The sequence below is a fragment of the Pungitius pungitius genome, chromosome 3, assembly GCF_949316345.1.
Source record: "Pungitius pungitius chromosome 3, fPunPun2.1, whole genome shotgun sequence".
NCBI classification, from domain to species: Eukaryota; Metazoa; Chordata; class Actinopteri; order Perciformes; family Gasterosteidae; genus Pungitius; species Pungitius pungitius.
In genome coordinates this window covers 28,457,634-28,471,657 of record NC_084902.1, presented here as the reverse complement: position 1 = coordinate 28,471,657, position 14,024 = coordinate 28,457,634, and the positions used below count along the sequence as shown (strand labels likewise).

Below are 14,024 nucleotides of genomic sequence, written 5' to 3'. Positions count from 1 at the left end.
AATGTGCAATATACAACATTTAGTTATGGACATGTAGTTATTAAATGTAGGAAATTAATTTAGTTTGGACTGATGTTCCCTAATCAAAGTTTTCACTATGACAAAACTGACTTTTATTAAAGTCAGCAAACCTGGTCTGTGACAAAAGTGTTGCTACTTAAGGATTTGGGTTAGAATATCTGTATTCTGCAACATGCAATCGATGGCATTGTTGGGTTAGTCAAACATCGTAGAGACCATAAATCTGATATTCTCAGGAAAGTTTGGTGCAGATGGAGTCCAGTGAAGTTACAAGAGCTGAATGACGGAGAATGTTGAATAATGGCGGCTGCACCATTTCATGAAACTTAAAGCTTTTGATAGATTTAAACCACTATGCTCTCTGGATCGTACTGACCAATGTGAAGTGGATCCGAAAAAGTCCCCTGGAGGAGATAGTGAAAAAATAGCATAAATAGTCACACAGGAATTAAAATGTCTAACGTCTGATAGAGCTGGTAGCTGCTTAGAGCACAGGCCTTAATGTGATAGACATACTTAATAAATGGCATACATGTAGGTTACATGTAGTGCTGGGGCTGCTCTTTGGAGCAATATGAAGTATTTATCGACACATAAGCAGAGTCTTTGATCATTGTAAGACCCATCATGACGAACAATGCGTTGCCACGGCAACAGAGTGAAACGAATACTGAAGCATCATTGATGTCATAAGGCTATACTGACCACATTTGAAGTCAATCTGTTTAACTCAAAGAAGTACATTAAACTATAAAACATGTCATTTCTGTTTGCATCATGACTTTTTGAAAATATTTACATGGAAATGTGCTCAGACCTGAATCGGCATCTTCCACAGGAAATATGGGGCAGATTGGATAATAAAACAACATTGAGGTCGTTCACCTAAATGTTCTCCTCTTAATTTCCTTAAGAGCATCTTGACTGAATTTGAAACCGATCGCATTAAGTCTGTAGAAGGAGTTGGTTGAACAGCTAAAATGGATGAAAAAAGTAAATGTAAAAAGAGAAATTGCAGATGGATGTTCAAGTCACAGTATATTATTCCCAATACAATCCTATCATGTGACATGTATAATGGTTGCTGTTTAGTAATGTGATGTGGGATAGAATACATCTTCCATCAATCAAATGACCGGATGGAAGCGATATCTTTACATTATACATAAAGGTATTTCCCCGATAGGACCCCCGGTGCTGTAATGACGTCACTATTTAGCTCAGGGTGACGAGCGGCCCTGATGACGCGTCCAAGATGGCCGACAGGCCCCTGAGCTGTAACTTCCGCTGCCCGACTGTTCGTGACGATGGAGACCTGATGGAAGAAAGGAGACTGACTGGTGAGTTATGGTGTGGACTGAGGTCTGAAGAGCGAAAATACGACAAAACCACCACAAACAAACAAATAGAAACACTTGTCGCGGCGTCCATTGCTAAGTGGGCTAACATTAGCTCACGGCTAACTGGTGCTAACGTCTGTGCGCGCGGTTCTTTCGCTGATTTCTAGTTGTCAAATTAACCTGATTTATAGCGTTCTGTTTGGCTTCCGTTAATAATACCGATTGTAAACAATGAAACGTGACAATCAACAAAAGGGAACGAAAAAGATGGTGGCCATGTGCTATTGTACTTTATATTTACATCTAGTGCTAATTTCCTGTTATATCATCAAATGATTAACTGATTGTTAATAATATCGTTCCATTTATTTACAATCAAACGGTTGGACCATTTGTTGTCTAGCCGCATGTTTGCTTGTTTTACAACATCATGTTTATCTAGTTTGGAGTTGGCGTTTCTATCCATCCTTAAAGAGCTGCATTTCCTTATGATGAACACTAGGGGGCGCCCTCCATCTACCACATGGGATAGTGCTGCTGTCTCAGAGAAAAGATGGTGTTTTTGTATTTGAATGATTGTGTGACTTCCAAGTGTTGTTTTGCTTCTTTTTGAATCCTCCAGAAAATGTTGGAGGAGCAGCTGGAGAAGAACAAGGCTCAAGACAAGCAGAAGACAGAGGACGAAATGAACAGAGTAAGGAAACCTAAGTGATTGAAAAGTATTGATGATGATTGTTTCTGATTTGTATTTACAGTAGATGGGTCAGAGCTACAGTATCGGGACCTTATGAAAACGTGACGTAAATGTAGTTGAATGTGGTCACTTAACTCCATCATGTGTATCACCAGACACATCGTAATAATATGATCAGATTGTAGGTGTAAGATCCGATATCCCTACCTGTGCTTTGGGTACAAGGTTTTGATTGGTCCTGCACTAAAGCTGATGTAAAATGTCTCTTTTGAAATATGAATCCGAGCCTCTTGAAGCTTGTGTCTAAATGTCTGTGTTTTTTGTGCAGGCTGCTGAATGAGCAGAGACACTTGAAGGTCTTGGAGAAGACGAGGAGGAGGATGGAGCGAACATTTGGTAAGTGTCAACTCAATTATTACTAGTAGCTGTTAAAGTGGCAGCAGGAACATTTTATTTATTGTGGAAGTTGTAGTTTTTTGTGATGGTTTTTGATTAAAAATTGAAATAAAAATAGGCATTCATATCATAGTGCTTTATAACAATGATAGTATTGATAAGAACCTTAAAGTAAAATATTTAATAAAAATCTTCAGTCATAGTATAGTATTTAATATTAAATCATGAAAATGTAGTTCAAAAGAATACTCAAATTATAGTATGCAACAAGGAAATATAAAATATAGTGTTATATAAAACCATGGTGTGGTATGCCGTTAAAATGTAATCAAAATCATTCATTATGCCGTGAAAAGATTACTCAGTATAATATGCTGTAAAACAAAATCATTGTCACAACAATATTAATAAAATTCATAGAATAGTGTGCCAACAAAGTTATTGTATAGTGTGACAAGAGCCTTAAAATAAATGATGTAGTAAGCCAAAGAAATATCATATAATATATATATATATATATATCATGTATCAATATAACAAACATCATTAAAGATTGTATAGTATTTTGTAAAAAAGTTTAGTAAAAAATGTCATAAAGTAGTATATTATGTCATAACATTGTAGTATAGGATGTCATGAAAATGCTTTTTAAATTGTGATATTATTATGTGATGAAATTCAAAAATATTTTAGTATGTTATGTTGGAAAAAGTAGGAAATGATTATACTACAGCTTAATGAATTCATAAAAAGTATTGTACGATATTTAATAATTGTTTTAAAATATTATAGTATTTCGTATCAATTAATTATATTAAAAAGTCTTATTAAACAAGTCATATTATAGTATGTCCTTAAGTATAAAAAATATATTATAGTAAGCCATGAACAATTTTAGAAATGTCACAATATGGTATTTCATAAAAAAAAATATAAAATCATTGTAAGAGTAATAAGCATCAGAAATAATATAGCAATTTTGTAAAAATTCTAAAAATGTACACAAATAGGTTTTTGAATACATCATGGAAAAATAATTTCCATTGTGTGCTAATTAAATTGATTGAATAGTATGTCTAAAGTAAAAAACCAAACAAATACACGTATCTGAATTTGATGTATTTGTTGTAGTATTCATTCAAGTATCTGAATTTGATGTATTTTCTAATGTTGTGCTTCTCTTCTTTTCTCCACATGAGGGCGCAGTTTCCAGACCTGAGGACGGCAGGTTTCTTCTTCTGCTCTGCGGTTACTCTGAGAAGTAACTTTGACAGTTTGGGGGTGGTTCAGCTTTCGTTAAATGTTTGCTGTGCAGCTGAATTTTAATAAAGAATAATTTGGTATAACCCCCTGCGTGTGTCTCATTGAAAGCCCGGGAGGAGACGGACGTCTCTACTCTACCGGGGCGATGCACACTGATGATCCCACAGCGGTGGGAATCGAACCCGGGTCTGACGCCACCCAAACCGGGGACAGCGCAACCACGCCACCATGTCATTCACCCTTAAGCATGTTCGTTTGTTGCCTTTGACTTCTTCATGTGACTGAACAACCTCAAAAATCACCCACCTGCAAAAGGCTAGAACCCACGACCTCATGCTCACGGGGCAGTCGTCTTCACCTGGAGCTATTTGCCCAGACACATTTGTCTGCTTCATTAAATACTTGTCTTCTTCACTTTGGGTGTTGTATCTTAAAACAAACCACAGCACACAAGAACCGAACCCACAACCTTCTGCTTACAAAGTGTTCTCTCATCCCACTGAGCTAACTGATCTGATGTAACCACTGGCTTCATTGTACATTTGTCTCCTTTGTTTGGGCTCTTGGCTCTAAAACCTCTCCATAAGGGATCTCAACCCAAAACCTCTGGACGTCACAAATAGTTCTGCAAACACAAAATCAAACGGTTCATATTATGAATCATTAAGAGTTCTGGTGGAATTGTAGCAGACCTTCCTGAGCCACATTTGGGAATCGATCCTTTCTCCTCAGGGTGCCGTGGGTCAGTTCTCGTCAGCACCTCATCTGGGTGAGCTAATCCCTGAGGGGGAAACTCGCCCATTTCTTCTGGTATTTGTTCCCCACTCTGCTGAGGAGGAACCTCAGAGGATCTTCAGGATGGATCCTCTCACTTCTCTCAGGCATCAGCGCACAGACTGCGTTGAGATCATGTGCATGTGTGGGTTTTTCACACACTATACTATGAATACAATTAAATAATGACATATATTTTGGGTTTTGTCTGTCGAACATCATGTTCTTGCATGATTCCGTTTGGTTTTCACTTTTTCAACTCATATCTCATATTCCGTAAAAATGTCTAAAATGATTGAAGCATTGTCATAGTATAGATTGTTGGAAAAACGTATAGTTTGGTAGTCAACCAGTCAAAACAATAATAGTATGGTGGTGGGAAAATTCAACTACGGTTCAGAGTGAGTGAAGAGAAGGTCTCTGACCTCTCGAACTGGGACACGGTCTGCTGTGTTAAACAGATCCGTTTTGATAACTCAATCAATTCAAGATGAGGACAGTGTCCCAGGAACTCATCTTGAGTATTTATGAGTCAACATTTAGGAGAGCTGATCAAGTCAACAAGGGTTTCTCTTCATCTCCTTCAATCATGGATAACAATGCTCTCTGTCTCTCTGGGATGTGAAAGAGCGCAGTGGTGGCTCCTAAAAATAAATCATCCAAAGCCAAAGGAGGACTCCTTTCAGGAGACTTGATGCATCACTTGTGTTAACTCTGCTACATGCTTGCAAGCATTTAAAAAATGCTCTGTTCAATGATTTCACTTCAGTGTCGAGGAAAATTCTGCTAACATATGGAACGGCATAAAAAAACAGGCTGCTGTCGCTAGGCAACTCCACAACGACAAAGTAGCCTCTCTGTCCTCTGTCCTCGTCCTCGTCCTTGTCTTTGTCCTTCTGCATATCTCTGCAGGATCTGACACAGTGAACCACCAGATCCTTATTTCCACCTCTCAGGAACTTGTGTCTCAGGCTGTGAAACTGAAAACACACCTGCACCGACCACACCAGGACGAATCAGCACTTTGTTAGCACTTCCTTACAAAGCTCTGTTGTAGTTTGGCTTTTTGTTCTGGTTTTGTACCCTCGTTATTGAATGCACTTGTTGCTTTGATAAAAGCGTCAGCTAAATGATAAATATACTCGTAGTGTTTTTGTTTATCAGTTCTTTTGGAAGGTGATGTTCTCTAATATTAGTGTTTTAACAAAATAATCTAACAAAATCAGAATTTAGCAGGGCGGGGATAATAATTGTCTCAAATGTCTTAATTAAAAATTAAAACTTGATTAAAAAAATAGTCATAGTGTGGGAAAAGAACCCACACATGCACATGATCTCAACGCAGTCTGTGCGCTGATGCCTGAGAGAAGTGAGAGGATCCATCCTGAGGATCCTCTGAGGTTCCTCCTCAGCAGAGTGGAGAACAAATACCAGAAGAAATGGGCGAGTTTCCCCCTCAGGGATTAGCTCACCCAGATGAGGAGCTGACGAGAACTGACACACGGCACCCTGAGGAGGAAGGATCGATTCCCAAATGTGGCTCAGGAAGGTCTGCTCCAATTCCACCAGAACTCTTGATGATTCATAATATGAACCGTTTGATTTTGTGTTTGCAGAACTATTTGTGACGTCCAGAGGTTTTGGGTTGAGATCCCTTATGGAGAGGTATTAGAGCCAAGAGCCCAAACAAAGGAGACAAATGTACAATGAAGCCAGTGGTTACATCAGATCAGTTAGCTCAGTGGGATGAGAGAACACTTTGTAAGCAGAAGGTTGTGGGTTCGGTTCTTGTGTGCTGTGGTTTGTTTTAAGATACAACACCCAAAGTGAAGAAGACAAGTATTTAATGAAGCAGACAAATGTGTCTGAGCAAATAGCTCCAGGTGAAGACGACTGCCCCGTGAGCATGAGGTCGTGGGTTCTAGCCTTTTGCAGGTGGGTGATTTTTGAGGTTGTTCAGTCACATGAAGAAGTCAAAGGCAACAAACGAACATGCTTAAGGGTGAATGACATGGTGGCGTGGTTGCGCTGTCCCCGGTTTGGGTGGCGTCAGACCCGGGTTCGATTCCCACCGCTGTGGGATCATCAGTGTGCATCGCCCCGGTAGAGTAGAGACGTCCGTCTCCTCCCGGGCTTTCAATGAGACACACGCAGGGGGTTATACCAAATTATTCTTTATTAAAATTCAGCTGCACAGCAAACATTTAACGAAAGCTGAACCACCCCCAAACTGTCAAAGTTACTTCTCAGAGTAACCGCAGAGCAGAAGAAGAAACCTGCCGTCCTCAGGTCTGGAAACTGCGCCCTCATGTGGAGAAAAGAAGAGAAGCACAACATTAGAAAATACATCAAATTCAGATACTTGAATGAATACTACAACAAATACATCAAATTCAGATACGTGTATTTGTTTGGTTTTTTACTTTAGACATACTATTCAATCAATTTAATTAGCACACAATGGAAATTATTTTTCCATGATGTATTCAAAAACCTATTTGTGTACATTTTTAGAATTTTTACAAAATTGCTATATTATTTCTGATGCTTATTACTCTTACAATGATTTTATATTTTTTTTTATGAAATACCATATTGTGACATTTCTAAAATTGTTCATGGCTTACTATAATATATTTTTTATACTTAAGGACATACTATAATATGACTTGTTTAATAAGACTTTTTAATATAATTAATTGATACGAAATACTATAATATTTTAAAACAATTATTAAATATCGTACAATACTTTTTATGAATTCATTAAGCTGTAGTATAATCATTTCCTACTTTTTCCAACATAACATACTAAAATATTTTTGAATTTCATCACATAATAATATCACAATTTAAAAAGCATTTTCATGACATCCTATACTACAATGTTATGACATAATATACTACTTTATGACATTTTTTACTAAACTTTTTTACAAAATACTATACAATCTTTAATGATGTTTGTTATATTGATACATGATATATATATATATATATATTATATGATATTTCTTTGGCTTACTACATCATTTATTTTAAGGCTCTTGTCACACTATACAATAACTTTGTTGGCACACTATTCTATGAATTTTATTAATATTGTTGTGACAATGATTTTGTTTTACAGCATATTATACTGAGTAATCTTTTCACGGCATAATGAATGATTTTGATTACATTTTAACGGCATACCACACCATGGTTTTATATAACACTATATTTTATATTTCCTTGTTGCATACTATAATTTGAGTATTCTTTTGAACTACATTTTCATGATTTAATATTAAATACTATACTATGACTGAAGATTTTTATTAAATATTTTACTTTAAGGTTCTTATCAATACTATCATTGTTATAAAGCACTATGATATGAATGCCTATTTTTATTTCAATTTTTAATCAAAAACCATCACAAAAAACTACAACTTCCACAATAAATAAAATGTTCCTGCTGCCACTTTAACAGCTACTAGTAATAATTGAGTTGACACTTACCAAATGTTCGCTCCATCCTCCTCCTCGTCTTCTCCAAGACCTTCAAGTGTCTCTGCTCATTCAGCAGCCTGCACAAAAAACACAGACATTTAGACACAAGCTTCAAGAGGCTCGGATTCATATTTCAAAAGAGACATTTTACATCAGCTTTAGTGCAGGACCAATCAAAACCTTGTACCCAAAGCACAGGTAGGGATATCGGATCTTACACCTACAATCTGATCATATTATTACGATGTGTCTGGTGATACACATGATGGAGTTAAGTGACCACATTCAACTACATTTACGTCACGTTTTCATAAGGTCCCGATACTGTAGCTCTGACCCATCTACTGTAAATACAAATCAGAAACAATCATCATCAATACTTTTCAATCACTTAGGTTTCCTTACTCTGTTCATTTCGTCCTCTGTCTTCTGCTTGTCTTCAGCCTTGTTCTTCTCCAGCTGCTCCTCCAACATTTTCTGGAGGATTCAAAAAGAAGCAAAACAACACTTGGAAGTCACACAATCATTCAAATACAAAAACACCATCTTTTCTCTGAGACAGCAGCACTATCCCATGTGATAGATGGAGGGCGCCCCCTAGTGTTCATCATAAGGAAATGCAGCTCTTTAAGGATGGATAGAAACGCCAACTCCAAACTAGATAAACATGATGTTGTAAAACAAGCAGACATGCGGCTAGACAACAAATGGTCCAACCGTTTGATTGTAAATAAATGGAACGATATTATTAACAATCAGTTAATCATTTGATGATATAACAGGAAATTAGCACTAGATGTAAATATAAAGTACAATAGCACATGGCCACCATCTTTTTCGTTCCCTTTTGTTGATTGTCACGTTTCATTGTTTACAATCGGTATTATTAATGGAAGCCAAACAGAACGCTATAAATCAGGTTCATTTGACCACTAGAAATCAGCGAAAGAACCGCGCGCACAGACGTTAGCACCAGTTAGCCGTGAGCTAATGTTAGCCCACTTAGCAATGGACGCCGCGACAAGTGTTTCTATGTGTTGGTTTGAGGTGGTTTTGTCGTATTTTTGCCCTTCAGCGCCCAGTCCACACCATAACTCACCAGTCAGTCTCCTTTCTTCCATCAGGTCTCCATCGTCACGAACAGTCGGGCAGCGGAAGTTACAGCTCAGGGGCCTGTCGGCCATCTTGGACGCGTCATCAGGGCCGCTCGTCAACCTGAGCTAAATAGTGACGTCATTGCCCCACGAGGGGCCCATTCGGGAAATACCAGAGGTGGGACAAAGTCATTGTTATGCAAGTCACCAGTAAGTCTCAAGTCGTTGCCCTCGAGTCCCGAGTCAAGTCGAGTCAAAGATGAGGCAAGTCCCAAGTCGAGTTGCAAGTCTTTGTACGTTTTGTCGAGTCGAGTCTGAAGTCATCAAATTCATGACTCGAGTCTGACTCGAGTCCACACCTCTGATTTAAACTGTTACTAATTGATGTTTAGAAAGGGACAAAAAGCTGAAAAAGATTGTCAACAGTATTAACTTAAATTAAATCTAAATATACTGTTGCTTTATTTTCACTTTGCACAAAGAAGATATTGATGGACACATTACATTTAAAGGGAACCCAAACTCAAAAAAACATTCATCTTATAACTCAGCTTGTTGGATATCTATCACAACATCTCCAAAATCTATATGATCTCCTTTAAATATCCCATTGAGACGGTAAGCGACGCAGGAACAGTGATGAAAACAAAACTGAATCATTCATTGAAATCAACCTCAACAGACAAGAAACATCTTTAATACTCTGTCATTTAGATTATCTTGTTTAAGTGGAAATAAAATAAATGTAAGATCTCCCTTTAAGTTAAAGACCAAAATATATTCTCTGTAAAATGTATTTTTTTTCTGCATAATTTTTACTCAATATGCCCCATCAAAAGATTTCCATAACCTTCAACTAAACAATTCAAAATTAACAGTTACAGTATTACTGAATATCAAAATATGTTTAAACTATTTTCTGATGTAATATAGAACAATCTACTATTAACTATAAAATGTAGTACAGTTACATTAAATACAATATCAAACCGTAAGGAAAATCCATGAACTTATTCTAAACAAGAAAATAAACACAAAATAATTACCTCCAATATTTTAAACTACATGTACAATGAACGTTTTCAGATCAAGATGAAAGAATAAACCAATATATGCAGAAATGAAACATGGTTAAACCTCTTCAAACAACTTAATCAAAATCAAAAAAAGAAAGAAAAAAAGAAAACCCACGATTTAATCCGGCATAAATATGAAAGAGCGTGACAGCATTAATACATGTAATTCAATCTTAAACATAACAGCTTGATTCCTATTACACAAAAGTGGGTTAAAAAAAGAATTCCATTTTTCTTTGGACATTACATAGTAATGAACAATGACATGTTTCACAGAAACAACCAGCATCTGCCTTGTGTGGGCAAATAATAGGATAGATTGGACCGTCTGACTGACAGTGTTTTTGAGCTGCTTTTTAAATGTTTAAATATTTTCCTTTCAGGATCTTCCGCACCTGAAAAAAATGAGAAACAGTCACTATGACACCCGATTCTCAACAGACGCGCAGTGTACCGCGTAACGCTGGTAGACATGTTTGTTCATGTTTGATCAGTTGTGCAACGAGGACGTTATTGTGTAACGGCCTCCCACCACGATGCTGTGAACCCCCCCCCCCCCACTCTCCCTCTACCTTTTCACCACCGGGTCCTCGTGGCACTAGCTGAGACGGCACTTCGTTCTCGATGTTCCGGGCCCCGGGGTCGGCGCCGCTCCTCACCAGCAGCTTGGCTGCCTCCGCTTGGGCGCCGTGGTTTTGCAAAGAGCAGACGACGTGCAGCGCCGTGTTTCCACTGAAGGTCTGAACACACACACACACACACACACACACACACATAGCTTCACGCTGTGAGCGACGCCCACCTCTCACAGTGTCACACAACGCCACGACTTGCCTGGGAGCTGACGAGCGACGGCGAGGACGGCTGCGCGAGGAGGACCTTCAGCAGCTCGACGTTGGCCTCCTCAGAGGCCATGTGGAGACACGTCCGTCCGCTCTTCAGGTCCTGCAGGGGCGAGAGAACACGGTGAGGCGCCGTGGCGACGCCTCGCGACTCCCCCCCCCACCCCCCCTCTCGACCGTTACCTTGGTGCCACAGGAAGCGCCCATGAGCAGCAGAGTCCGGATGCACTCCAAAGACCTCTGCTTCCTCTGCAGCAGCTCCTCGGCCCTGTGCGAGCAGAGGCTCGCCGGGGTCCGCAGCTCTTTGACGACGGCGTTGTGAGACAACAGCGCCGTGTGCAGGGGGGTCAGACCTGCAGAGGGGAGGGGGGGGGGGAGACGGTCATCACAGAGACACACCGGCTTTTCACTTCCACAAGACGAAACTCACCATCGTAGTTGAACATCTCGACGTCAACGGGCTCCCCCCTCCCCGCCAGCGTCCTCCTGATGCTCTGTGGAACATACGGTGATTGGGTGCACTTTAGTCACAAGGGCGCCACGGTTTACGGTAGAGAAACCTCTGATAAACACCCACAACATTTTTTGGTATTTCACATAATCAGCGCGCATAATATACAGTTAGGGGTCAACATGGCGGGTAATGAAAGCTGCAGTGAGCGCTGGTGCACATCCGTCTGTGATGAGACCCTAAGACCTGAAGGGTCTTTACCATAAATATACCACAAATGACCATGCACCACAGATCCCTTTAATACTCCCACCCTTAAGTGACCCCCTCCTCATCCTTCTTCTTTAGACATGGCTATACGATCTTTTTTATGCTCACTGGTATTTGCCCTCAGCTCAACATCTAAAACCTAAATCTCACCTGAAGGCTGAGAAAGTGTCCTTTCTCGGCACACAGGTGCAAAGGAGAGCGTCCCCAGAAGTCCCGCGTGTTGACCTTGGCCCCGTGTGTCAGCAGGTCGCGGACTATCAGGTGCTGGTCGGTGGCGGCTGCGATCTGCAGAGCAGTCTGCCCAGAGCAGACGTTCACAACCACTTAGGCCCGTCTAACAGGGTTCCACTCATTGGTCGGTTTGGTCAATTCTCTGTGTCGCCGTACCTGTCCGTTGTGTTCCTTTATGTCCAGAGAGCCACATCGAGCCATCTGCGTTGCCAGCGCGTAAGCCAGGGCCCGCTGACCTTGGGCCACGGCGATGTGGAGAAACCTGTCGAGTGGAGAAGGAAAACAGTGGTTTCACTTCGCGGGGGGGGGGGAATCACGTGCACGCTTCAGCCGCCCCCCCCCCCCCCCCCGGGTCCCCATGGTTACACACGTGTCTTTGTCGGCGTCCTGCATGGCGAGCAGCTCGGGGGAAACCCCTCCGACCCTCTGCATCTCCCGCTGGATTTGCCAGTCGAACAGAGTGAACTCCGGGGCCGCCTGCGCGCACGGCGCCGGATGCTGATGCGCAGCGCTCTCGGGGCCGGGGGCGAACAGGTGATTGGTGAAGTGGGAGTTCGCCGGTGCAGGGCGGCCCAGCAGGGCAGGATTCTCGCATTTCGCATATTTAAATGCATGCGGCGAATTCGTGTCGTCCAGTGAGCAGTTCCACCTCTGAAAGACATCCGTCCCCAACCCGTCCATGTCATGTGGTGTCATTTGTTCGTGGAGGAATGCTCGACTGCTTCTTCCTCAGATTTAAGGAACTCCGTCCTTGCTCATTAACAAAAACTAGATCGGTCAACGCGCTTCTGCAGAAATACGTCAGAAAGCAGTTCACATGCAGAGAAAGGACTGAGTGACTTGCAAATGCGAGTCGTTTCACTGGTCCTAATTTGAACATTTCAGGTTAATTAACCACGTAACGCAACGTATCCTCCAAATTCCCGTGACTTACCCGTCTCATGGTGAGCAGATCTTTCACAGTCCTGTTCTGTGCGGCCTGGACGTAGTAGCCTGCTGGTCTGGGATCAGCAATCATAAAGCCTGAGGAAAACAGGATCCTGAACTTCACCAGTTGGAAGCCGTTGGCTTCAAAAATCACCGTATTTCCGGGTGAAATGAAAGATACTAAACATAATGAAAATGCTCCTTAGGTACAGTACTGGAGCGAATGTGTGAGAAGTCAAATGAGCAGTGAGGCACAAACACAACGGGTGAATTCAGAGTCAAATGAACTAAAATAATGTGATTAACACAACGGGATTTGCAAAGATTCCTTCATGTGTGTCACAACAACTGTGTTTGGTTGGTTTAATGTCGAGTGTTTATGGAGATAAAGTCAACACAAGTGGAATCAAACGTTTAGAAAACAAGAAAATGATCCGTTTTACTTTCATGGTTTTAAAAACATTCTGATCACAGAGTGTGAACACTGACCTTTATCCTTCTGGTTGAAGTCGGACCCCATTTTCAGATTCTGGCTTCCTCGCTGTTCCCTCTCGGCTTCTCGAGGTTTAATGAGTCATTTATAACCGAAGTTCTTCCTTCTCCCACACACGCACACCTGGGAAGCAAAGCGGCAGAGCAACACAAGGGCTGAGTCAACGTTCTGAAACTCTCGCCACATTACTGCGAAATCACAAATGAGGAACGACTGCCGCGACTCAACTTCCCGATAGACCGGTTAATAATGGGGCTCAAACCAGTTCTGGGATATGCATCTGTTAACACGCCAAACTCTGATCGCCTGCAAAAGAGACGAGGGCAACGGGTCAATCAGTAACTCAACCAGGCCTCATCTAGACGAGGTTATTGCCCCAGTATTTAGTGAGCCATCTACGAAGCAGATACGCATGTAAAGGAACATCTGCCGTACGGAGGGCCAAAGGGAGACGATTGAGTTGATGCATTGGCGGTCGACACAAAGATAACATTATATTATGATATCCTAGGGAGGGGGGGGGGGGTTTCCCCTGACAAGAAAGGCAGCTTGTTCCTGGCGTGAGTGCAGGTGAAGTGAGCGCTTGTCTGAGCGTAACAAATCACCCGATGAATTTGAATAAATTTGTGAGGTTGTTAACATAATGTGCGACTGCAC

At 41.0% G+C, this 14,024-nt stretch overlaps 1 protein-coding gene and 2 long non-coding RNA genes across 5 annotated transcripts; 1 reads left to right on the top strand and 2 right to left on the bottom strand.

Moving 5' to 3' along the window:
- Positions 1-1,247: 1,247 nt before the first annotated feature.
- LOC119223223 (uncharacterized) lies at positions 1,248-3,797 on the top strand. 2 transcript variants are annotated; one of them, XR_009955956.1, is made up of 4 exons: positions 1,248-1,361; positions 1,984-2,055; positions 2,384-2,451; positions 3,658-3,797. It is a non-coding gene; the product is annotated as an uncharacterized LOC119223223 (long non-coding RNA). The 2 variants fall into 2 exon arrangements; XR_005120899.2 differs by having other exon boundaries at positions 3,651-3,797.
- A 2,849-nt stretch (positions 3,798-6,646) lies between these two features.
- LOC119221323 (uncharacterized) lies at positions 6,647-9,217 on the bottom strand. 2 transcript variants are annotated; one of them, XR_005120680.2, is made up of 4 exons: positions 9,083-9,217; positions 8,389-8,460; positions 7,993-8,060; positions 6,647-6,793 (listed from the first exon to the last, which is right to left on the bottom strand). It is a non-coding gene; the product is annotated as an uncharacterized LOC119221323 (long non-coding RNA). The 2 variants fall into 2 exon arrangements; XR_005120681.2 differs by having other exon boundaries at positions 6,647-6,786.
- Positions 9,218-9,500: 283 nt separating this feature from the next.
- Positions 9,501-13,943, bottom strand: nfkbiz (nuclear factor of kappa light polypeptide gene enhancer in B-cells inhibitor, zeta). Its single transcript, XM_037476758.2, has 10 exons — positions 13,364-13,943; positions 12,882-12,970; positions 12,318-12,598; positions 12,104-12,209; positions 11,867-12,013; positions 11,426-11,489; positions 11,179-11,348; positions 10,988-11,098; positions 10,726-10,893; positions 9,501-10,548 (listed from the first exon to the last, which is right to left on the bottom strand). Exons 1-10 carry the CDS (start codon positions 13,392-13,394, stop codon positions 10,510-10,512), a joined length of 1,206 nt encoding a protein of 401 aa, XP_037332655.2. The 5' UTR covers positions 13,395-13,943; the 3' UTR covers positions 9,501-10,509.
- Positions 13,944-14,024: the final 81 nt, after the last annotated feature.